Source organism: Pangasianodon hypophthalmus, chromosome 13, assembly GCF_027358585.1.
Source record: "Pangasianodon hypophthalmus isolate fPanHyp1 chromosome 13, fPanHyp1.pri, whole genome shotgun sequence".
In the NCBI taxonomy this organism is placed as follows: Eukaryota; Metazoa; Chordata; class Actinopteri; order Siluriformes; family Pangasiidae; genus Pangasianodon; species Pangasianodon hypophthalmus.
In genome coordinates, this window is record NC_069722.1 from 23,035,011 (window position 1) to 23,060,010 (window position 25,000).

General features: G+C 39.7%; 1 protein-coding gene across 2 annotated transcripts in view; it reads right to left on the bottom strand.

Annotated features, from left to right (window-relative positions):
• The window catches only part of LOC113546965 (diacylglycerol kinase theta), a 29,397-nt gene that overhangs the window by 1,760 nt on the left and 2,637 nt on the right, over nucleotides 1-25,000 (bottom strand). The window contains exons 2-20 of one of the 2 annotated variants that reach the window (XM_053239253.1): nucleotides 18,154-18,233; nucleotides 14,332-14,431; nucleotides 13,130-13,215; nucleotides 12,801-12,926; nucleotides 10,456-10,612; nucleotides 10,066-10,140; nucleotides 9,052-9,152; nucleotides 8,544-8,758; nucleotides 8,346-8,384; nucleotides 7,251-7,341; nucleotides 5,090-5,144; nucleotides 4,714-4,775; nucleotides 4,456-4,606; nucleotides 3,751-3,789; nucleotides 2,903-3,018; nucleotides 2,309-2,460; nucleotides 1,929-2,077; nucleotides 1,431-1,609; nucleotides 1,213-1,313 (exon numbers count right to left, since the gene is read on the bottom strand). In XM_053239253.1, coding sequence (XP_053095228.1) covers nucleotides 1,213-1,313; nucleotides 1,431-1,609; nucleotides 1,929-2,077; nucleotides 2,309-2,460; nucleotides 2,903-3,018; nucleotides 3,751-3,789; nucleotides 4,456-4,606; nucleotides 4,714-4,775; nucleotides 5,090-5,144; nucleotides 7,251-7,341; nucleotides 8,346-8,384; nucleotides 8,544-8,758; nucleotides 9,052-9,152; nucleotides 10,066-10,140; nucleotides 10,456-10,612; nucleotides 12,801-12,926; nucleotides 13,130-13,215; nucleotides 14,332-14,431; nucleotides 18,154-18,233 — 2,074 coding nt within the window. The remainder of the gene's footprint in view (nucleotides 1-1,212; nucleotides 1,314-1,430; nucleotides 1,610-1,928; nucleotides 2,078-2,308; nucleotides 2,461-2,902; nucleotides 3,019-3,750; nucleotides 3,790-4,455; nucleotides 4,607-4,713; nucleotides 4,776-5,089; nucleotides 5,145-7,250; nucleotides 7,342-8,345; nucleotides 8,385-8,543; nucleotides 8,759-9,051; nucleotides 9,153-10,065; nucleotides 10,141-10,455; nucleotides 10,613-12,800; nucleotides 12,927-13,129; nucleotides 13,216-14,331; nucleotides 14,432-18,153; nucleotides 18,234-25,000) is intronic. The other variant, XM_026947088.3, reaches the window with a different exon arrangement.

A 25,000-nucleotide genomic window follows, 5' to 3' on the forward strand; every position in this document is an offset into this window, starting at 1 on the left:
ACACATATACACACACACACGCGCACACACACACAGCAAAGCATTGTAAAGCACTAGAGGGCGCTAATCACTGACTTCCTGAACATGCTAAAATGACATTAACATTTAATTATCATTCATGCTCTTAAACTGTACTGTGTTTCTGAGAGAATAGGAAGCAGTTTTGTATTTAAGTGGTTGTTTTACATTAGAAAGCTGTAAGTGCTTATTTTGAGAAGCTTTAATATGCACCCTTTGCTTGAGTGGCTTTTATACACCTAGCATTTGTTCTGAGAGGGTAATAAATAAGTTGCAATAACAGGCTTAGGTGTGTTGAGTGGCTCTCTAGTACACAAGTGCTTTATAATAATCAGCACTGCGTTATACGGTGATAGTGGGAGGTACGGCGGATTTATTTACAGAGCATAATGCTGAGTATCTGGCATTGTGATGACACATGACATGTTATCGTGGGGTGATGATCAGTATTTTTTACAAATATAGTATTATACAGTATTAGTTGGATACAGAAAGTCATTTATGTGTGTGTGTGTGTGTATGAGGTGGGTCTCTATTACAGGAGTCCTATTGAAGTGTTTTTTTTTTTTCCATTTTTTTTTTTTTTGTTTGGAGAGCGTGTTTTACGCCAGACAGCTGTCACTCCTGCCTGATGTATTTGCCCTAAGGGTGAGTTTTTTTTTTTTTACCCCAGCAAGTTGTAAATATACTAAGCTGGGATGACAAACAAAGATAACTACAGTAAGCTCTGATAAGAAACTAGGTATTTTGTTTAAACAAGGACTTTTATCATCACAGCATTTCAAAACAAGACCCTCTGGGTGGTTCAGAGGAGCTAGCATGAAGCACGCGTTTATGCTAGCTAACAACAAAACCATACACCTCCATTCATTTTCGACAGAAGTGCAGCACTTAGAGCTATGACTGGCAATTTATTTATTTATGTGTTTAAAATTTTTTATTCTAATTAATTACGCATAATAAAGTGACAAACCCACATCTCTCTGACCTATTATACAATTAATTTTTTTAACAGCCTCCCCACCCCACCTTGTAAAGGACTACAGTTAAAAAGCAACAGAAATAAAAACAACATTAAAGAAGTGGTTGCTAATTTAAAACCATGATATTTATATATTAAGCAGCAGCCCAGACATAGTGGAAATAAACAGAGGGCACCATCATCATCTTCTGCTGTGAAAACAGAGTAATGACCTGCTGTTGAATTTTCCTGGCTCTTCTTCCCGAGCATGATGGAAGTCCAAGCTGAGTTCCGCATCGATCCCTAGACCAAAGTAATTATTCATCTGGACTATCTACAACACACACAAACACACACACACACACACACACATCATCAGACAAATGGGCTTGCAGGCATATTTTTCCATGAGGTGTGTTTAAACATCAGGGTTTGAACTGTAATATGGCACCTTCGGAGGCTCCAGGAAGCCGTTCTGCTTTCCGTCCTCCGTCATTTCCTGAGCGTCAAACAGGATGGTCCAGCGGTCCATCTCCACCTTTTCTGCCTCGTCCACTGAGACCAGGATGTTGTAGGGGTCCTCGCCGCTGTAGCCCGCCCCCCATCGCAGGACACGCGCCAGGTCATTACCTAAAACCGCACACACATATTTAACATCATATACACAGAGTGTGAGGAAAGACTCTATGTTTGGGCTGTAAAAATGAATTTTGGTGTCCGAGAACTACCTGCATTTTCCTATTTAAGCATTCAAACACAATAAATTCACACTTAAATGTATAGTATCAGACTGTAAATAATAATAACAATAATATTTTAAGTAATTAAAATGGAAGTGAAATTTTAAAGAACATTGTAACAAAACTGGCTAAACGATGACTTCTATGAAGCATTTGCTTATTACAATGTTATTTTTTTTGCCTATGATGTGTGTGTAGACGGTGTGTACCTGTTCCCAGAGGGACGATGCTAATGGCAGGCTCAGGACAGGCTAGTTTGTGTCTGATGGTCTCCAGCACACCCAGCACCCATCCCACTGTCCCGTCTCCTCCACACACCAGCATGCGGAAGTGGGGAACATCGCGAAATGTGTGCAGTCTGATCACAAATAGCAATTGGAAACAAGCAAGAAATTACCAACACAGAGGGAGGAACTTCAAATAAATCCAAACCCAAGAAAGGTAATGATTAAAGTCGAAGTAGTTTTGGAGCTGCATGCAATCCTCAAAAGTTTCTTCCTTCTTACATATTTCCCACCGAGAAATAAATCAAATTAAATTTTAAGAAATCACAAACTGCTCCTTTAGGAGTTCACACAGATGTTCTCACCCAGGCAGCGGCCCTCCACTGGTCAGCTCGAACACCTGATGAGGGTTGAGAAGTTTCCGGAAGCCGTAAAGGATCTCTCTGCCTTTCAGACATCCACTTTTAGGGTTAACAAACACCAGCAAAGGGTATGAGCCTTTGGCTAGCTTGCTCTTCTGTGGGAACACACACACAAGAAAGGCAAAAATAATAGTAAGAAAAATATTCTCTTGTTCAAGAGCCCAGTGTATGCTCGCTCCCAGTTGTCCACTAGAGGTCGCTGATGCATACCACTCAGACAGCAGGAGAGTGGCATTAATTGCACAGGACGTATTAATAGTAAACACAAAATAGTGCAGTGAACACGAACCCAGTGTAAATAGACTATTTCGATAAATAATGCACTGAAAACAGCACATTTATAGCACAGTTCACTCAGTGCTTAGCTAATATGTGCCTCTGTGTCTTTAATCTTATAAACAGTTTTAAGACGAGGCAGAGTAACTAACGTGAAAAAAGAGAGAACGTGATTTCATATACACACACACACACACACACACACAGAGTGAAAGAGAGAGAGAGAGAGTGAGAGAGAGAGAAAGAGAGAGGGAAGCATACCATGATCTCAGGTATGACGAGACAAGTGAGCTGCTTGCCGCTGATGCTGGTGTCTTTGGCCAGCATATAGATGCGTTCAGCTTCAGAGAAACACGTGATCTGCAAAGCCACCGTGCCTGCACAACACACACACACACACACACACACACACACACACACACACACACACACACACACACACACAAGTGTTAGAACTTACACACACTGTTCATTTGGGGCTGTACACACAGTCTACAGAATATAACACTACACAGTCATGTCTTGTTAGAATGGTTTCTGTGTGTTCTGGTGTTTAAGACGTTTCTTCAAATTCTCACAATTGGGAACAGGAAGCGAGATCATCTGAGGTTAAAAGATCATTTCAGGTTATTTAATTCAATAATGTTTGATGGAGCAGGGGCGATAGGTAGCTGCCAAGCTTCTCCTTGTGCTTCCTTGTGTGTGTGTGTGTGTGTGTGTGTGTGAGAAAGAGAGAGAGAAAGAGAGAGAGAGTGTATAACAAAAATCTCATTTATAGATCTGTGTGTAGGAAAGGCTTTAGCAGTCAGAGCACACACACACAAACACCATCATCAGTAGGATTCAATGGAGTCAAGAAGTCTGATCTCAAACAATAGCAGCATTTTGTGGCAGTGTTAAAGGACAGAGGCATTTCTCACACTCAGTGACACACACACACACACACACACACACAGAGAGAGAGAGGGAGAGGGATAGAGAGAGAGAGAGAGAGAGAGAGAGAGAGAGAGAGAGAGAGAGAGAGAGATTATCCTCTCTTCCCCCATGGCCAGAGCTTGGATGTGAGCCAGGTTGCCATAGAAATGTTGCTACGGTGACAAGTTCCTCACCTTGTGCTGGGTAGATGTGAGTGACGGTGACCAAGTGACCTGCAGAGAGAGAGAGAGAGAGAGAGAGAGAGACAGAGACAGAGATTGAGATTTCTCTTTTCATTGGCTTTCTCATGTGTTCTCTCTTAGTGTTAACGTTGCGTGAATGCAAATTCCCAGGAGGATTTAACAAACGCAAAACCCTTAAGGAAGCAATCCATGCTGGGAGAGCAGGCGTGCACATTAGCGATGTATCCCTATTATTTTTTTCAGAATGAGAATGAGTACATGATTTTTGGTACTCGTCCATACCGAATTGAGTAACCTACTTCGCATTAATCAATCACGGATGTCACTGGGAAACACATCGGCTCGTTGTGTTTCCCAGGTTTACACAGAGGCCATTAAAAGCAAACACGTGTGTTCATGCACTTTAAATTAAGTGTATTCGCTACCTAGTTTTTTTTTTTTTACGAATATGATTGAGAGTAATTAAGTATGGTCCTGGAATCATACCCAATAGCAATATCTAACGCACGACAAAAACACCATACTGTGATTATACTGTTATATGATGCAAGTGTGATATACATGGCAACATATTAAAACTGGTCAAGCCGGGACGTGTCACACTTACAGGGTAGTCTGCATTAACGTGAACATAATTAAGCACATTAAGTAAAAAGGCTCAGAGGGTAAAGACGTGTGTGGGAGAGTGAGACTGACTCTTGATAGCGAGGTGTTCCTGAAGCAGCTCCGTGTACTCCTCTGTGCTGAGTTGCAGCGGAAGTCCTCCGATCAGCAGGTCCACCTGGACCACCCGGTTCCTGTTCTCCACAATGTAAAAGCGTGTCTGGTTCATCTGCCTCAGAGACGTCTGAAACACACACACACAGACTCAATCACTCTGCAAGAAATCAATCACTCTTGATTGCTTTTATTAATACATTTAGCTTAATCTGACAAAGAAGAAGATTAGTGTACCTTCCTGATCTCCTGCAGCTTGTCCAGTAACAGCTCCTGACCATCAAGAACCTGCTTCTGCACTGCAGGACAACCACAAATACGACAGTTTAGATATGATCTCATACACACACTGTGATCTCTGACAACAGCGTAACTCCTTCACATCTAATCTCATGCATGGGCACCTAAGCATAACGAGTCAGTCTTGATGTTTTTCCATTGCTTCTAATAATTAAATGTGTTCATAAATGTCATCGTAATTCACAGAATTTCACACAGCCTTCAGTAAGAATGCACTAATCAGACGGTGAGAACGCAGATCATGAATACACTGCGTCCTATACTGGAGTTTAATTAAAGCACGGCAGGAAATAAAGACGATGCTGGATCTTACCTTGTTTGCTGCTCATGAAAACCTCCACCAGGTTAAAATCTGCCGGGTTTTCATTCTGAAACACACACGTCAGAGTTAAACACCACTCAGACGTATTTCAGTGAACTGACTGATAGAGTTTACAAATATGTTTTAAGCCATGAAGTGTTTGCTCATGACGGTCAGAAAGACAACGCTATATTAAATATATGTCATGATTTACCTTACGTGCACAGAGTGTACAAATCACATAAACCACAAGAGGATGTGATGTTGTAGTTCTATTTATCTGTTTTGATCTAGAAGTTAGGTTACAGGACATATGTTTCTTGTTTCCAACCACAAGCCGTATCTGAAGTCTACCACTGACACAGTGACGATACACAGCACTATATACGAGACGCAAACATAGTAAAGTGTTTACACAATAACGTATTTAAAATGCAAAAGATCTGTTACACCACAGCGCTGTTGAATTCTCGAATCTGATTGGTCCAAAGGTGTTGATTCTGTGCAAGTTGTTTCCATAGTAACAACTTGCACAGGGGACTTGTAAGATGGATGCTTTGCATAATCTACGCTCGATAATAAATGGATTAAAAACATGTATTGTTATGGAACAAAAGAAAAACGTATAATCAGACATTTTCTGTAAGGAGACGTTTATTAAACTTCTGTGGAAGGAGTCTCCGGTGTCAGCGCTTTGTAAAAGTTTTCCAACATTGGTTTCTTGGTAACATGACAAGCTGTTGAGGGAACGACGACTAACAGGAAGTTCCACAATATTAAATGTTACAATAAACGGATAAGAGGTACAACTGGGCATTTATTAATAAATAAAAATGTTTTAATTGTCTGCAAATTGCTGTGGTATAAGAGGAATAAAACACTTCAGGATGTGGTAACAATAACTCTGCTTCATGGTGAGCTGCACCAGTTGTTGATTAGTTTCCTAAAACAGCACACCTCCAATGTTTTATAATTTGAATTAACATGAAAATAACATGAAGAATGTCTATGAAGTCCGCACAAGACATATACATGTTCTAATTGGGGAATGTGATTTCTCTGAGTAGGACATGTTGCTAGATCAACATCTAATCATCTGTGAGACGTCAAGATAAAAATCTTTTTACCGCTACGAAAAACTCTATTTTGGAGGACATTTTTAAATCTCTTTAAAAGTGTATGTTAACAGTTTTTACCGCGCAGTGAAGTACGCCATGGTCTGGTTAGCCAGGTCACAAACACTGCCTGATATGAGGAGTTCTCTGGATGTTGTGGGCGTTGTGGTGACATCACTTCCCACTCGATATTACTGTTAACAGTAAACACTAGCAACCATGGTGTAGCTTCAAGGTCTCCCCTGAGAATGTGGTTTTGTATTAAAGGTTTCCATTCTCCTCCACTGGAATGTTAATAACCACTAAGACTGCTGGATAGCTAGCTAGGGTACATCCCAATCAGCATACTAATGTTCTTCAAGGGATAGTTCACGCAAAAATGAAAATTGTCGCATTTCCTGGATGCCAGAACCTTGAGAAACTTCCTCTGTTGTAAACAGTGCAGCGTTTCCGGGTTTGGTTGTATCGCGAGAACGTCTGCTCTCGCATCAACACAACACTCATGCGTCATAGTTCTCTCGTGAACGCGCGTTGGAGATCTATACAGGAGTGAAGATATTCTGTGAATAAAGATTTTTTTATTTTTTTGGTAAAAAAAAATTTGTATCGCTTTCTTAAAATTGGGATTAAACCCCTGGAGTCACATGGATTACTTTTACGATGCCTTTATGAACTTTTTGGAGTTTCGGTTACATGGACTGTCAATGGAAGGACAGAAATCTCCCAGGTTTCATTAAAAATATCTTCATTTGTGTTCCGAAGATGAACGAAAGTCTTATGGGTTTGGAACGACATGAGGGTGAGTAACTGATGACAGAATTTTCATTTTTGGGTGAACTATCCCTTTAATAACACTATATAAGGTAACACACTGTCTATTTAGTGCATAATGTAGCATCCTATTTGGGACGCATACCCAATTAGCCTCTAAGCACGTAGAAATGTGGTTAAATAGGTGTATTATGACGGGTCAGACATGGCTTTGAATCCCGAGGAGATCGTAATATTTAGGTTTACGGTGTGTTGTGTGTGTTAGAAAGTAGAGATGAGGGATGTACCTGCTTGCCGAGCTGGACGAGCACTTCCTTAATGACAGAGTCTACTGCTCTGCTCTTCCCAACGGTGATACTCACGTAGGCAACACCGACCCTGCAGATTCACAAACACACACACACAATTTATAAGCCTGAAATGCTCCCACAGACATTACAATAAACACACACTCTAATTTCACAAACCATAACACATTAAGTATGAAAATCTAATACCTATTATTACTCCTACTAGTTTAGTAAGTGGTTATCACTCGTAATGAAACATCTGAGGATCTTCATAAAGTTAAATAGATGTTATTAAATAAGTAAAATATGATAGATTATTAAAATTTGATAAAGCCTTTATATCATCAGGAACGACAGTACCGTGAATGATCTCCTGAAGTGGTTTTAACATAGCCATCATTTCCCCCTTAGATTTTATGGATAATTCATATTTCTTTTAACTGAGATAAACGAAACATACACTATATGGACTGAAGTATGTGGACACCTGACCATTACACACACACACACACACACACACACACACACACACACAGTATGTGGGCCTTCCTCAAACTGTTTTGCCACAAAGTTGGAAGCACAGAAAATGGCAATACAGTATGTTTGTTAACCCCGGATCATAAGAGTGACACGATTACGTAACGAACACATCACTGCGGATGTCAGATGCTGTCACGAGTTGTTTAAGTTTCCTGATATCAGAGTCATATTATTACTGAAAATTCTGACAACAGCTGCTATGATATGTGATGGTATGACAGCTTATATTACACTTTTACTAGTTAGAATACAATTTATGATTGCTCCCTTAGGCTTATTTTCTGCTCATGGTGCTACTTTTCATTTTGTACTCTACATTCATCATGTACATATCTTTCAATCTGCATCACGTTATGGCTCAGCTACTGACACTAATAATTGTCATTCTTTCTTTTTTACTATCCTGCCGCTGTAACACTTTAATTTCCCAATAACAGATTGTTTTTTTTTATCTCGTCTACCTTGACTAGTGTTTAGATAAACTATAGTCTATTAGCATATATCCTTACATCATACATCATGAACTTGACCAGTAATGGTAAAATGACTCACATATGACGCGCATGTGACGAAGTCAGGAGTATGTCGATGCTATAACGCAAGGTTCAAGGAAACTGTTAACAAACACTCATAGAGAAATGTGTACAGAGTGTGTGTTGCCAAAATAATGTCAATACGTGTTGTGTAAATGTGAGAACTGTAAATCGATCTGCTCGTGATGGTGTGTTTTCTGTTTAAATAAGCGCATACTTGAGCCAGCCAGCGTAGACCTTCAGCACCTCCGTGTCTTTGGGCTTGGCTCGGAGAAGCCACACCTCCGAGGGGCAGTCCTTAAACACGGCCTTGTTGTCGGGCATGCCGTTGCGGTTGATGATGTCATCGGTTAGCAGGTCGGGGTGGGTGTAATTCTGGAGCTCGTATTCCTGGACCTCATCTGGGAGGTAGAACGCCTTGAGCGCCGCTTCCTGCTCAGAAAGGAAGTACGTAGTAAAAAGTAGTAAAAAAAATAAATAAATAAAATTAAAAAATATTGGCAAACCATCAATGTGAACGCAACTTTATATTTCTGTTATAATTACACTATCATACAGTTTAGTTAATGTTTACTAAATTATAAAATATATTCCGCTGTGATTTTTGATCCATTTCACACTTTAATTGCAGACATCAGTCAGTACTGACTTGAACTTTGTGTTAATGCCATTGTTCTTTAAAACCAGTCCAAGAAGGGAAAAAAAAAAAGCTGTTAAAAGCTCACCACTACTTCCTCGTTCTTTGTGACTCTAGGAATGGAGACCAGCCGGAACTGATTACGCTTCACGCCGTCATCCCCATCGAACACTCTCAGCGTCTGCTTCCCTGAAAGGAGGAGGAATTTTTTATTTTTTTTTTTACAATACTTCATGCTTTTTTATAGCACTTTAAATAAAATTACAATTTCACTGATGATATATAAAATATAAATCACACACAGAGAAAGAACATCATGATCTTAGTGTAAATAAAACACTTGGGGACATGCGGTCATTGGGAAAATAATCAACTCATGACAGCTTATGACATCTCCGGAGATGTCTTCATGATATAATTATGACAGTCCTGTGACTGAATTCGAGTTAAGTTCAACAACTACGTAAGAAGAAAAACACTTGGGCTTGTGATGTTACAGGAAAATAATCAACAGCATGTTGGTATGATGAAGCAGAGTTACCTTTACCACCCTGAAGTTGATTATTTTTCTATAAAAGCACAACTTGAAGTGTTTTCCTCTTACACCAAAGCAATTTGCCAACTTTAACAACGCTTTTGTCCACGAGACAGCTTAATTCCCGTTATCACTTATGCAACAGCAGCTATAAAGTTAAACAAAGTAATAAAAAAATTTTTTTAAAAAGTGACACCTTCCCTACTTTCCTGTTTCGCAAAACTTTTACAAAAGCTCTGTTACAATGTTTTGACACTGGAGACTCCTTCCATAAACTTATGTGGATTGTCCAACACCCGTGTAAGCTGTTACTATAGAAACGCTAACATATTAGCATGAGTGCATTAATATAAACCTGCTTTTTTCCTTGCAGCCAGAACTACTCTCAGAGCCACTGTTATAGAAAATTAATCAACACCTTCTGACCAATCGTAACTGAGATTCATCAACACTGTGGTATAATGATTTATTATTATACAACTATAATTATTTGGCTAACAATGATGAATAGTGAGTCGGGACCCACAAGTGAGCATTACACTAATTTTATACACTTTATATCTTTACCTGTATCCGATGAGCTGGAGGACTGATTGTCCTTCGACGCCACTGGGTTCTGGACATCGGAGTCGTCTAGATTATCTACAAAGATGAAAAGTCTGAAGTCAATGCAAAATAAAGTTATCTGAATCCTTAAGTCAAAATTTCCCTTCATAAAAAATGGCTAGAATACAGTGAAGTGAAGCAAATACTCTATCAGCTGTGAGATGAGAACTCACAACCTTCCGGTCACGTGTAATCTTAATGGCTGAATTATCGAGCACTGCCTCAGAGTGAGGGACTGAAGGTAGCAACGTTGTACCTGTGACGACTCTGAGGAATCGCGAATCAATATCTACGCTTTGAGTCTAACCACTACGGCTCTATTAATGAATGTCTCCTCGGCAGGCTGATTACCCAGTTCGCACTGCTGCGGGGGCTCTGAGATGCGGTAGCAGTGCATCTTGCTGAAGTTGCGCGAGCAGACGCGTACACAGCTGGGGTGCAGGATCATGTTGCGCAGACGACCCAGACTGCACTCAGGAGGGATCATTATATAACACGAGGCGTGTACCTGCAAACACACACACACACACACGATGGATAGTGAACTTATTAGGATAAAAGAAGAACGTACAGTACGATACAAAACATGAGCAATAACAGAAACAATAATGGAAACACTTCTACAGAAAGAAAGCACAAAAGAGGTAGTGAGAACACAAATAAAGACCTAATTAAAAATGCAGCACTGTATGCTTGTATTATCTGTAGGCTATCAAATCCCAAGACATGTTTTGCATTGAAAAATAACAGATAATCTTCAAGAGGAATTAAAATTCTGGTTCATTTAAGGAAAATTAATTGTGAAACGGCTTCTGTTAGATATTATCAATCTGTGACTTGTCTATAAGAACGTTTAGATGCTACAATGAGTATACAAGTGGCCATTTCCTCTGAGCTGCCTTTCTCACCAGTGTGTATGTGTGTGTGGGTGTGTGTGGTGTTGACGTGTGTATCTGCTTCGGAGAGCATGCAGAAGTGGACCAGCTCCATTCCCACTCCAAGATAAACAAGCTGTAGTGCTGGAGAATGCTGTAACCTCCATATAGAGGTCCACGTTCTTAAGGACATTTTGGTATCCATCAAAACATCCTGGCAACGTGAGACGATGGTGCTCCGTTGTCCATGTAAAGGAACACTCCAGGGTTTTCCGGATTAATCTCTATATATTAATCTCTTTCGGATTAATCACTGTATATGTGAAGTTTTATAACTTCCACCAAAATGAGGATTCAGCCCACAATACAGTTGAGAATTCAGGCCATGTCTTATCACCACATGGGATAAAATATGAAATATCAACTTCTCCCTGAGCCAAACATACACATTCAAATTGAATTACTTAATCTGCATCTGGAAAACCCCTTTATCACATACAGGTTTCTGTCTGAATGAAAGAGATGGTTATTTAATGCATCAGAATGAAAGAGAAACTCATTATGTAAACAGCATTTATATCAGCATTTAATAGTTTTGTGTCAATTAGCCGGCGAGAGTCGAATGACACATCCCTGCTGCATTGAGGCTTTATCGATTTTTAGTGTGAATTCTGAAATAAGCAGCCATTGCTGTGCTCACTGAATGAATATCCTGCAGCGAGAAACAGCAGGGCACTTCACTTCTGCATATATACCTACAGTACAATTCCTGTACAGTTACCAGTTTTAATAAGCTTGCTCACAATACCAAGCGGATTTATTTTATTTTATTAACACAGCACTATTTGTTACAGTTTTAATATTAAAAAAAGTTCAAAAAGACCAATTTTTCATTTCAAAATAATAGTCTCGATTAGGGGTAAAATAAGTGATTCTGCTGACGTTTACAATTTGTATTTATTAAAGATTGACAGGTCTTTTTTTTTTTTTTTAATCCATTTACAGTTACACTCCTATTATCACTTACGCTACAGCAGCTATAAACTGTCATTCCCTCACCAGCCTCTTTTTTTTCCTCTCTTGAAGTTAATAAGTCCGCTGACACTGGAGACTCCTTCCATTAATGCGATGTGGAGCATTAATGCTGTTACTATAGAAATGTATAGTATTGATGTATAATGTATTAAAAGCTGCGTATTAATATAACTATTGTCCGAACTTACGTTATAGATAAATAACTAATACTTTCTGACCAATCAGAATCAAGAATATAACAGCGCTCTGCTGTAAGAAATTTTCCTCACGTTTTTAAATATGTTCTGTAGACCTGTACATACATTATATTCTGTACATCTGTATATCTGTTATATTATAAGTGCATATACCTGTATGTGTAGCCATATACTCTATATTTTTACTGCTTAATATTGTTTTATATATTATTCTTATAATTTTTGTGCAGATAGGTGGTTCTACAGTGCAGCCGACACATCTGTTTATCTCTTCGGAGATTATGTGTACATTTGTTCTGTCTCTGTATTCGATCTTGTTCTCATTTTGGTCTGAGCCGCATTGGCATGTGGATCAATAAAGTGTTAGCTTGCCATCACAGGCGGTAACTCATCGATGACCCGTTTTCTCTAATAAATATTTCAGCGAAAGAAATCGATTCAAAAACCACTAAGAAAGAAGGAAGGGGGAAGAAAATGCACCTGGACTTAAACCACAGCGCAACAAACGCTCAATGATAATGATAATCATACATTTTACTCAATTCTTTCTCCTTCTCATTTCTACTCATATGAACAACTCAGAGCTTACCGTGACGCCACACCACTCGCACCTCATCCCGACGAGGACGTCGGAGGAGCCGCAGACACGCCGGCACACCTCGCAGCGCGCTCCAGACGCCATGTTCCCCTCCCGCCAGTGGTGATTGTGCATGTCCTGGCATGGGGTCAGAGGTCAGTGGATTAGGAGATTAATGACTAATGAGTAACAAATGAGTAACAATTGATTAATTAAGGACAACCACTGCATCTCCACTGCACAAGGTAAAAGAACTTTTGGCAGCAGTGGTTACTGTTCTGGTTACAGGAAGGAGTGTACAACTGTTGCATGGTGTACACACAGCGAGCTGTAACACTTACGTAGTCCTGGCTTCCATCTTGGTGACACAGACGACAGTCACTGCAGATGAACGGGGCGCAGTCGCTGTGAACATGCAGCTCACACACTGAAACACACACAAGCATGGACTACGAGTCAGTGTTTTCTGTGTTAGCCCATCTGTGAACACGCGCGTATGTGCGTCACACACAGGCGTATGCACGGGTGTCTGGCAAAAAAATGTTCACTAAAGGTCAGTGTTGCATGTAAACAACCAATAATATAAAGCAACAACGAATGAAGAAGAAAGTCTTGTGTTTCACTATAGCAGAGAATCACACTTCTTCTTCCAAACAATCATCAAACTTCTCCATTTTACTTTTGGATTTTGGAGACATGGCAGTCTATGAGCTGTGCTCCTCCATTCATCACTGCAGTCATGTTTATGTGCATTCTCAAATTATATATATATATACTCAAAGTCTTTGGCTTCAAGAGGCGCTCCATTTATGTGTGTGAAGACAAACATAAAGCCAAGAAAAAGTGAGCGACTGGAAGAGACTTAGTATATCACTATTCTATTTGAAAGAAACGGAACAAAAAGAGAGTCGAGAGTAGGGCGAGCAAGTGTGTGAGAAAAAGGGCAAGAGTGTTAAAGAGAGAGAGAAAGAGAGAGAGAGAGAGAGAGGGACATGATGGGATGACATGTAAACACAGAGAGAAAGAGGAAGAGAATGTTTTCTTTTTTGGATGTCGTTCTTAGAACTCAGGCCCCTGCAAAAGACCATCCTGCGTTACCATGGAAACAGCAGATCCACATCAAGCAGGCGCTGGGCAGATAAATGAACAGTAAGGAAGAGAGAGAGAGAGAGAGAGAGAGAGAGAGAGAGAGCGAGGGGGGGGAGAGAGGGAGAGAGTATGACAGGATGACATGTAAACACAGAAACAATCTAAATAAGACAGCAGAGGCGGATGCTCTGACACACACACACACACACACACACACTATCTTTGAACATGGTTTGCATACACTGAAGACAAAATTTAGGCAAGTGTGTCTGTAAAATATAGTACTTTTATTTATTTGGTTTAAATTTTATAGATGTATGCCTCAAGGCTCACTGCTTTTATAAACAATACCACACTGTAACTATAACTATAACATCCTATAATTTTCTAACCTGAGTGTTCAGTCAGTAAACAGAGTAGATGTGTAGATCGTAGATGGTTAAAACACACTCACCTTCACAGCGTAGGGCCGATGTTCCCTCCAGGTTCTTGCGGCACACGCAGCAGAAGCGCTTCTTCTGACCGGCTGGACCGAAGCAGTGAGCTACAGGAACCTGTGATGACAAACAGAGGTGAAGAAAAAAAAAAAAACTCCATTACAGTGAAATCTTGTAGTGTGACTTTTTTTCGCTAGGAAAAATACTTTCGCTCCGTCCTTGAAAAGCCGGCTATATAACGTCATGTCTTCCTGCAGGCAGGTGTGAAGGAAGATATGAATTCTGGACAGGGCTATTGGGATTATTTTTAGGTTGAGACATGGAAAAATAACACTCTTAAACCGGTTAAGCCCCTTTTTAAAAAAAAAAAAAAAAAAAAAAAAAAAAAAAAAAAAAAAAAAAAGGAAAAAAGAAAGAAAGGAAAAAAGCACTCTGGAGCAATTTAGACTGAATTTGTTTGCACTTTCGATTAGATTCAATGAAAAACGTCAATTTCTGTTTTTGTTCCGTGTTACGTTTCTAATCCCTGTCAGAGAAACTGAGAGAATGGCTTATTCAAGGACTCTCCTACCTGCACAAAAGAAAATAAGAAAAAAAAAAAAAAAGAAAAAATTAGAAACTGCATCAATTTTTTTAATAACCTTGATGAATTCACAGCGTAAAAATTTATAATTTATCATGTTTTATATCAAGTATTATAACAGTTGTGTTAAGAGAGAAATTAAAGAAGTGTTATCATTACTACTCAAGTTCAAATACTTCTCTGGTTGAGGTGTGTGTGTGTGTGTGTGTGTTGGTTTCAGGTCCTGGCTACCAAATAACAACAGTGTTGTTTACGCAGTGTGTGTGTGTGTTGTGTGTGTGTTGTGTGTAAGTGCAGGAGCTGAGTGAAGTTTTGTTCCACTTTTGCTAATCCCCTTACAGGCCAACCTATTTCTACTTCACCTCTGAGCTCTCACAATATACAGCACATGTGTGTGTGTGTGTGTGTGTGCTCTGATAGAATCGTCAGGGTCTCTCACAATTGATTTCTACAAGCACTTGTTTGGTTTATAAGGATGTTTTCAGCTCTAGGCGTCCCTCAGCCAAACCAAATATCAAACGAATTTTTTAAAAAAAATCAATTTTGCTTTGATTTGGACTCACAAACTAGCAAACGCTGACTAGAAACACTGATAAGAAACTCTGTTCACTCCTTTCATAACTAAAGCTCCAGTTATCACTGAGGACGTTGCAGAAGTGTATTAAAGCGTCATTCAGAAGCTTCGGCTGGGGCAGATGACCTCGGTTATGGCTCTGGACCAAGGTCTTATTAAGATTTAACACACAAACAGCGACTGTGCCATGATAAACAGCTTTGAAGCTTCTATGACCTCCGGCTGTGATTGTTCTATTAAGTGCCACGTGAGAAGCGAAGCAGGTCACAAGATGTGAACTTATTTACGGACGCGCTGTCTGGGTGTTATGAGTCTGTGATTGATTCAGACAATCTGCCTTGTGACACACACCACACAAAGTGGACTGACAGCCCAGGAAAGACTCCAGGTAATTAACACTCCTGCAAGCGAGCAGGAACAACTGGAGTTATTGATGTGACAGAGGTGACAGGGATGAAGAGGCCGACGCCATCCTAACTGTCGGAGGTGCTGCTCTGAGCGATTGGTGTATGAACAGGAAGGAGTGTAACGAGGCTTGCCATAGAAGCAAATGACACTGTTCTTCTTCTTCTCTACCAATGCAATGCTAACAGTGAACACACAGGCTACAAGAATGCACGTCCTCACGCATACACGCGTCCTTGAGCTCGTCCTGCCCAGAGAGGAACCACTTCCTGTCTGGCTCCTGCGGGACTTCCTACAGTAGGCTACAGGAAGTGACCTTGTTTCCTGCTCAGGACCTGGTTCGTTCAAAGCAGAACAGATTCAAAAACAGCAACAGGAGAAGCAGAACCTAAAACTGGCATTGTGGTTGAGGCAAGAGGTTGCACAATGTTTCTATTTTTATTACAGTCCAACTAAAGGGACTTCTCGAAGCTTTGGCACATCTTAGCATTAACTTTTATAATGAGCAGGAATGCTTAAACAGTGTAACTCAGTCGGAGTGAAAAGATTAACCAAGTGCACCGATCTCATTAGGAGCTTCAAGCAGAGACGGCTAATCAAAAGCAAAGTCACTAATGACTCTAACATGAAAAAATTATTTAAATATAAAATATAATTTAAGCAGGAGTAGAATTGCTTATCTAAGGGTGCGTTCACAGATGAAGCATGTGTTACTAGCGAGTTGTTACTATACAAAGAAATGACGACGGGTGCGAGAGTTCAACTTCTGCATTGAAGAATAAGACGCTTTTGTTTAGATTCTCATGGAAATAAAGTGTGTGTGTGTGTGTGTGTGTTTGTCATTAACCAGGATTTAAATGAGCAGCTGAACATTATGAAACTTTATGAACATAAGTGTAAAGAGGCCACAGTCTCAGCATGGTGGCTGAATCACTCTGCAGAACCACACTGTAATTAGGTAAGAGAGAAAGAGAGAGAGAGAGAGAGAGAGAGAGAGAGAGAGAGAAAAGAGAGAGAGAGAGAGAGACAGAAAGAGAGAGAGACTCCCAAAGCTCTCAGGACGGCTGGATAATCATTAAAGGACTGTGTGTGGGCGAGAGAACCGAGGCCAGCCTGCCGGTTTAACGCCTCCTTGTTTTCATGTTTTGTTTTTTTGTCCACAGAGCTGCAGCTTTATTAATTACTGAGTTGGATCAACAGTAAACGCAGTGTGTGTGTGTGTGTGTGTGTGTGTGTGTGTGTGTATATGTATCCACCTGTATGCTGCGTATTTACAAGTGTAACACCGTGCATGTCTAAGTCTGGTTCAGTAACACTATTTGTACATAACCATTTCATTTTAGAGCAAAACAGGTCTTTTTGTGAATCATATCATCATTCCAATCACCTCTTGCGTACAATTCAGCATTCCAACTTTTGGCCACGCCTCCTCGTGAGAAAGAAAATAAATCCAACATAACTCTTCTTTTTTAGCCTTATTATCCATGTCCAAAACCACAAAAACAGGTCTGAGACATTATTATATCGATATCATCATGATATCAAATTACGTCACAATACAAATATATATTTAATATTAAATATATCGCAAGATTTCACCAGAATTTTTTATTTTATTGTATACTCTAATTAGAAGTGGAAGTGTTAATTCGTTCATTTCCTGACTGAACTTATTTTTTAACACAACACTTTAACACTAAAATAAGCTAGCAGTTTGCTAGCAAACCTATATACTTTGTGTATCGTAGGAATTCCGTCAAAAGTATCGTCATGATAGCCGAATGCTCGATTCTGATTGGTCAGAAGGCGTTGATTAATTTTCTATAAAAGCAGCTCGGACAAGATCGCAAATCCCAGAATTAAAAATATTAATTCGCTCCTTCTAATACGTTAAGCAACTTACACAGTGATTTGTATGATGGACTTTAAAAAAAAAAAAAAAAGTGTAATCTTTGACATGGTGAAGTTTTCTGTATAATTACTATTGATTTAACATTTATGGAAGGAGTCTCCAGCGTGAGAGCCTTGGGAAAGCAGAGATTCTTCGGCAGAGATTATGTTCCTACCCAGAATTCCCATAACACCTTGTTTATGATGAAATATAATGATAATACGCTCTCACTGCTTCTGCATTGTTAAAACAAGTTTCATTTCCAAGGATAAATTAAGCATCATTCGAGGCACCTGACCTGTGTGTAGGAATGTGTGTGTGTGTGTGTGTGTGTGTGTGTGTGTGTGTGTGTGTGTGTGTGATAGTGTTGGCAGGTTCTCACTCACCCGCACCAGCGTGGGCGCCATGCAGGAGCACACGGTCCGCACTTGCTTTAAACACTTCTCGTGAGACATGAAGTTACACACTGCAGAGAGACACGTGAGAGAAAGAGAGAGAGAGAGAGAGAGAGAGAGAGAGAGAGAGAGAGAGATAGTGTTAGTTTTCACATCAGCGTACACACAGTGTGTTAACCGTCAGCAGGACACACACAGCACGAGTCACACACCAGTGTGAAAACAAGAGTTACAGGAATTACACTCTGTGGTTGTTCTTGTACGGGTCAGAAATGTAAAAAAAAAAAAAAAAAAAGTGACACGCGCATTTCACGTTTCTTCTCAGCTTCACACACATAGATCTTGATCTTGCTTCTGAATATACCTCTGTAGCCTTTATGTGTCTCTCAGCACTATTAGGATTAATATTTCATACATAATAATTCCATCATCAGTGTTAGTCTACAACATAAAAGACATTATGTTTAATTTAGGAAAATAATCAACGACAGGCTGGTGTTACGCGGGCCGACGCGATGCGGAATTACTTTCACCGCCCTGAACTTTGGATTCAGATTTATTGTGTTGTCTGCAGAAAAAGAGTTTAATTACGCAAAAGCAGCTATAATCGGTCATTCTTTCATCTGCCTCTATTTTTCTTTCTTTTGATGACAAAACATGAAGCATATCACGGTACCGAGAAACTGCAAAACATAAACATATACTTAAACAGAATGTAAACGTAAAATCAATATCGTTGTCGTGTCATGTTCATTTCATCACATGTTCATTTTCCTTTTATTTATTTATTTGTTGTTTAAGAGCCACACGGAAGTAGAACCGTGATTACATCTTTTTAAACAGAAAAGTACTAACGTGAGTATATTATACACATCCTCCAGCCAGTCAGAAGTGTTTTTCACAAGTGCATTAGGGAAGATTTGGGGAGGAAAAAAAAAATGTTACTATTTACCATGAGCAAGGATTGTCATGACATCGGTTTCAAGCGCACTCGGACATTCAACTGCTTGAAAGCCATGGTACAACTAAAGCATAAAAATGCTACATGCTAACTACGATTATAAACATGCAACTTCACCTCATGATGATTTTTTTTTTTCTTCCCCCAGTTACATAATACACTTGTAATGTATGATAATGAGACAATGGCTTAAAATTTTCTACATAATTTCTATAAGTGATTTGTACAAGTGAAAAATGAAAAATATTGCCTATGGCACCTTTAAATCAGTAATCCATCAAAAAAAAAAATAAAAAATTACATCATTTTCAACCAAGACATGTTTGGGTTCTGGCTTTTGCGCTTTTAATTTTGCTCGATAGCCACAAGGTTTATTTTGCTAGGCAGAAATGTTTTATCAAAATCAATTTTCCATAATTAAATATATGTCCAAAGTTTATGTATAGTTGCTTAAACCGACATCAACAAGCTGTCATTTTATTTAAAGGTGCATTAAGTAAGATTTTTATTCATGATTAGGTCTGCGAAGGTTAAGTAGGTGGGTTCCCTTCATTCTCGCTCATGTTCATAAAGCGGCGCTCCGTAGAGCGGAGTGTCAATAAATTGACTGACAGGAAGTTAATCCAAACACAAACAAGTATTCCGGACCGGAAGGCTGGTTTCCGAACGAGCTTTCTCCACCACTTAACATACGTCTGCTGAACCTTCAAAGTTTGGAGAAGGCGAGGATTCTTGGACAGAATTGCGCTTAGGATCCAAGATGGCTGCCTCCATTACATTCGCGCGAAGTTTTGTTTGTGTTTACAGATGACAGTGCGACACACGGTGTCCTAAACCACATCAGTGAGTCGGAGTGACATCAGTGTAGAAGTGGATGTGGTTTGAGGTTGATATTTTTAGAACAGATTCTGGTTGAAATAAACATCACTTAGTTGATAAAACCAAATGTATTTCCAATCATCAAACAAGTGGAAAATTGTGTTTGTGTGTGTGTGTGTTATAAATACTAAGCCTGGTACTTGAATCAGTGAATCTTTCCACATGTAGTATTTATTTACTGAACTGTGTGTTTATTGTGTTGTGCGGTTGTGTATAGTGGGTTTGTTTAAGCGCTCCGATTTTTTTTTATTGAGTTTCCACTTTTCACTTCACATACTATGTGTATCTGTGCATACACACGTGATGTCATGTTTTCTGGGGAAAAGTGATTCAAGATCAGTTCCACAATTGGCTTGTGGTCATGATTCAAAACCAAAAAAAACAACTTCTAAGCGAGACGCTGATGCAACTGCATGAGCATCATGACGCTGATGATGTTATACAGAGCTCGGGGAAAAAGCAACAGCACGGCGAGTAAACTTTTCAGCCACTTGGCAGGGGTAGGATGACACTACTAACCTCCCACACAGCCCACAGAATGTACACACACACTCACACACTCACACAGCTGACGCAGTCTCAGGTTTTGTATCCTCCTCAGTGACAGGAAGTGGGCTCGCTGGCTTGAGCTGTTCTCAGTAACAGAATGTCCATGAGAACTGTTACCATCATGCAAGAAAACACACACACACACACACACACACACACACACACACCATGCCCTTGTTTTGTTAACCCTAAATATATCGAGAGCACTTCACTGGGCTCATTAGGATGATTCCATCTAGCAAACTCATCTCTATGGAGATCCAATCTGTCCAATTATCCAAAAAACTTCCCAGCAACATTTTTTTTTTCCCTCAGTTGCAGATTGAGTGTGTGTATTACCCACAATGCACTCAAGCATAGAGTTATCTGATTTACAAATGGCTGTGTATTGGCAGAAAATTTGTAAATTTTGTAAAACAAAAACAAAACAAAACAAAACAAAACAAAAAAAACAAAACAAACAAACATCCTTTGGTTTGCTTCTCTGCGAGGAACCCTTAAAGGTATACATAAATGGATAAAAAGTATGACGTGTCGTTCTTTAACAAATGAAGATCTGTTAGTGTTGGCAAGTCGCTGTGGTGTAAGAGGAATAAAGAATTTCAGGACGTGCCGCTTCACTTCACTTCACTGCTGATTGTTTTCCTATAACAGCACGACCTCAAGTGGTTTATTCCTAAAGATAAAATAGTTTTTTAGTTAACAATTAGTTAACAATTTTGCTCACTGTTTTTAGGTTTTCCTGAAAGCTGAATGAATTCTAATACGATTTCTAATAATCCTGTCATTAGCTAATTGTTCATCCTGAAGGACTCGACTAATACTAAAATTCTCGACTCAGGATACAGATGTTCAGTTGTCGACTCATCAGCATCTCTCTTTCCAATGTGTCATGTGCTACTTGTGGTAAAAGCATGCAATATGATAGAAGCATGCTCGGATTACGCAACGTGTTCGATCTCAGGATATGATACGTGCACGTTGACCTCCGACGTATCCATCCTGCGCAGGCTGTGATAATGACCAAGTGCTGATAATCATCACGAAAATCAGAAGAAACTGCTGACGCCATGAATATTTAATCAAAATCAAGCATCCAGTTCAATATAAGACAATGTCAGAGTAAATCCTATACTCCAGCCTGTAAATCCTGTAATCCTATAAATCTGAATGTTAAACTGTAAAGAAAGAAGAAAAGTAGCATAGCTTGAAAACTGAAATCACATTAAAAAACGCAATTTAATGTGTGTGTGTGTTGGGGGTCATTAGAAAAAAGAGAGTTTGAGTTGGGAGACTTGAGTTGGGACATTATTTTTGTATAACCACAAAGCTCAGAAAGTAGTGCCGGTTGTAATGTAAACGATGCGTTTATATTAATGCGCTCGTTCTAATACGTTATTGTTTCTATAGTAACAGCTCATACACAGGGACTTCTATGGTGGACGCTCCACATAATATTAAACAAATGGATTAAAAAGCAGGTTGTTTAACAAAGAAAAACGTATAATCATTGATGGATTGAAGGAGTGTCGGGTGTCCCAGCTTCGAAACAGTCATGGAGCTTTCCCAGCACAGGAAGACGTCTTTCTGACAGAGGAGTTACGTTTTCCGGTTTCTCAGTAAAACGATAAGCTGTGTTTTTTTTTTGAGAGAACATATAACTGCACTTATTAATTACTAAAAGTACTAAATTTCAAACTGTGGATGGTCACGTTCGTCTCTGCCATTCGTCTCTAATAGATGTTATAGTTTGTGATTTTTCAGGTTTGCTCTAAAGCAAAAAGAGACAAGCACTGATGCGTCATGTTGAAGGAGACAGTGTTACCGACCTGAAAGGGGTTTCCAGTAAAAAACCATTAAAAAAAAAAAAACTGAATGTAAAAGCTGTCTTTACTGTCTATAGTTGCATTGTGTGCTGTGTGGGAACACGAAAGAAATAAAATGCGTCAGCTTTTGAATTATTTAAAGAGGAAACACCATGCTAACACCATGCTATAGTGTTTAATTTAAAGAAACGAATTAATTTTAAACGAAAAGAATTACAGCCTGCGGGCGAGTAGTGAGATGACTTCAGGCAAGGAAAAACAAACAATAAAAAGCTAGCTCTTTAAAGGTACAAGGTACACACACGCAAGCCTTTATGCGCCGTATGATTACCCATAAACCCCTTATCTGTGTTGCAGCGCTGAAACACGAACGCACATCATCAACACAGAATGTTTGATGTGCAAAATGTTTGTCTGCAGGCCAAATTTCCAATAAAGTACCGAGCTGAAGTGTAGATTAGCTGCGTCATTCCGTAACAAGCCCCACGTTTGTGTGTGTGTGCGTGTGCGTGTGTGTACGTTTCCTCATGCCCTCAGACGTTCCTCATGGTTCCTGTCTACGGCGACCCACCCCCCACCCTTCCATTTCCATCTGTTGCCATGTCAACCTTTAAGATTCGATCACGACTTGTGAAACGGCTCTGCCTGGCAACACCGCTGCCGTCAATCACGAGCCGGAGCCCCGCCCACCCCACCCCGTCAGCCCCAATGACTGCTTCCTGGGGATCCTTCAGCATCTCTGAGGAAATATTCCCGTTAGCTACGCCGTGACTCTGTGCCCCTCGGAGAGTTGCCTAGCATCACCCATAAGTGCATTTTTGGTCTTGTTCCATCTCGTAGAACGGTAACGGGAGTAAGCAGTCGAGCAACACTCATAAGCACTTGGGAGACTGATGACTCGCCCTTCTGTGTCGTGATGTAAGAAACCTCATCTGATTAGCGTTCTGACAGTAAGAGCGGGACCTTGAGATAATCGTGGGTGATGGAAAAAATGATATAAGGAAATCATGCTGAGAAATCACAACACACTCAGCGTGCACTGCCAGTTCATAATGAACAAGCAAAGTGGAGACAATCGTTCTGTATCAAACAGAAAGTGGAACTTGTAACGTATCTGGGCTGGTCGCTTGTTCGACAAGCAGAGTCTTGCAGGTCTTTATATGACTGCCCATTCAAATATGCGGCGGGTCACGTAATAAAAGACGCTTGTCTGAAGTATTCAGGGTGTTGCCGTGAGAAAGAGATAAGTACTTTAAAATTCTCACTACTGTTCTACTCTACTCGTGGCTATCTGAAAACTGAAATGTTTTCAAGATTACTCAGTCTCACCTCATTTCTGAAAATTTTTTGATAAAACACCAAGCTATGAGCAACCTTAAAACATACAGATCTTTTAATTTTTCCAGCTCTTATTGCTCATATTATCGAGTGAGGCTGCATCCTGAAGGTTGAATAACTCGGGATTAAAGGTGCGGTCTGGGATTTTGGTGGAACTCGGCTAGTTTGAAACTCAAACACCAAACAAATACAGACCTTCCCTCCAAAGCCACGCCCACAAAGCAACACAAATGCAAAATGAGGAGCTAGAGCTGGGTGATATTACGATATAATATCCATATCATGATACATTATGTCGTGGATATTGTAATATTTTTATTACAAACTGACTGGAAGCAACAGATACGATGTTAAAATTAATCTTTTCTCTCATTTCAGTGTTAATTTTTTTTTTTATAAACAGTGCAATGCAAATGTTAAATAAACAATCACTGAACAGTTTTTAAAAACGCAACAGTACTGTATTAACTGGATATTTTCGCATGATAAATATTACGTTTTGTAGAAATGCCTTCGAGAATCGTGATATGATTTCTTTTTGTTCTGAATGATCAGGCAACGTGATTAGCTCCATGTCCCAGATGTTGGTGTTTTTTGTTTTTTTTTTTGTTCCCAGATACAGGCATGCTACAGAATCCTGAGGTTCTCCTGTGAGCAGATATTTAATCAAAGTTTTCAGAATGTGGATAAAACTTCACCAAATATTACAAGAAAAAAAAAAAAAAAAAAAACCCTGAGCCTCACATTTAAGGACCCGTCTCTGACAACCCTGGGATTATTGCTCCCGTTAAACAAGTCGTAAATCAGAGAAATATTTCTGCATGGTTTTGATGAGCTCCAAATATCTAAAGCTGCTTTATGGCTTCACTGTGGAAAATTCTCCAGGAGAACAAGCTAACCAGGAGCTTTTGCCGTTTTCCTGGAACGCATTAACCTCTTACATAGCCGAGTGCTTTCTACTCTTTAAAAGCTCCTGGCTGTTCCATCATCCTCATAGCGTTTCCGCTAAAAGCTATTTTCCCTCTGCCTTTAAACAGGCATTCAGATCTGGGTTGTGACTTCTATCTGTGGTGATTCTTCCCAGAAACTCAGACATATGGAATGGGACTTGACCGAATGAGCACAAGCTGGTGGCTTTGCACGGATGTACACACAAATACGATCAATCTGCTATCTGGTTTTAGCCTCAGCGCTCTTAGTGCAATTGCCCAAGACCAAGAGATTAGTGACTGCTAACCCTCCACACACACACACACACACACACACACACACACATACACACACA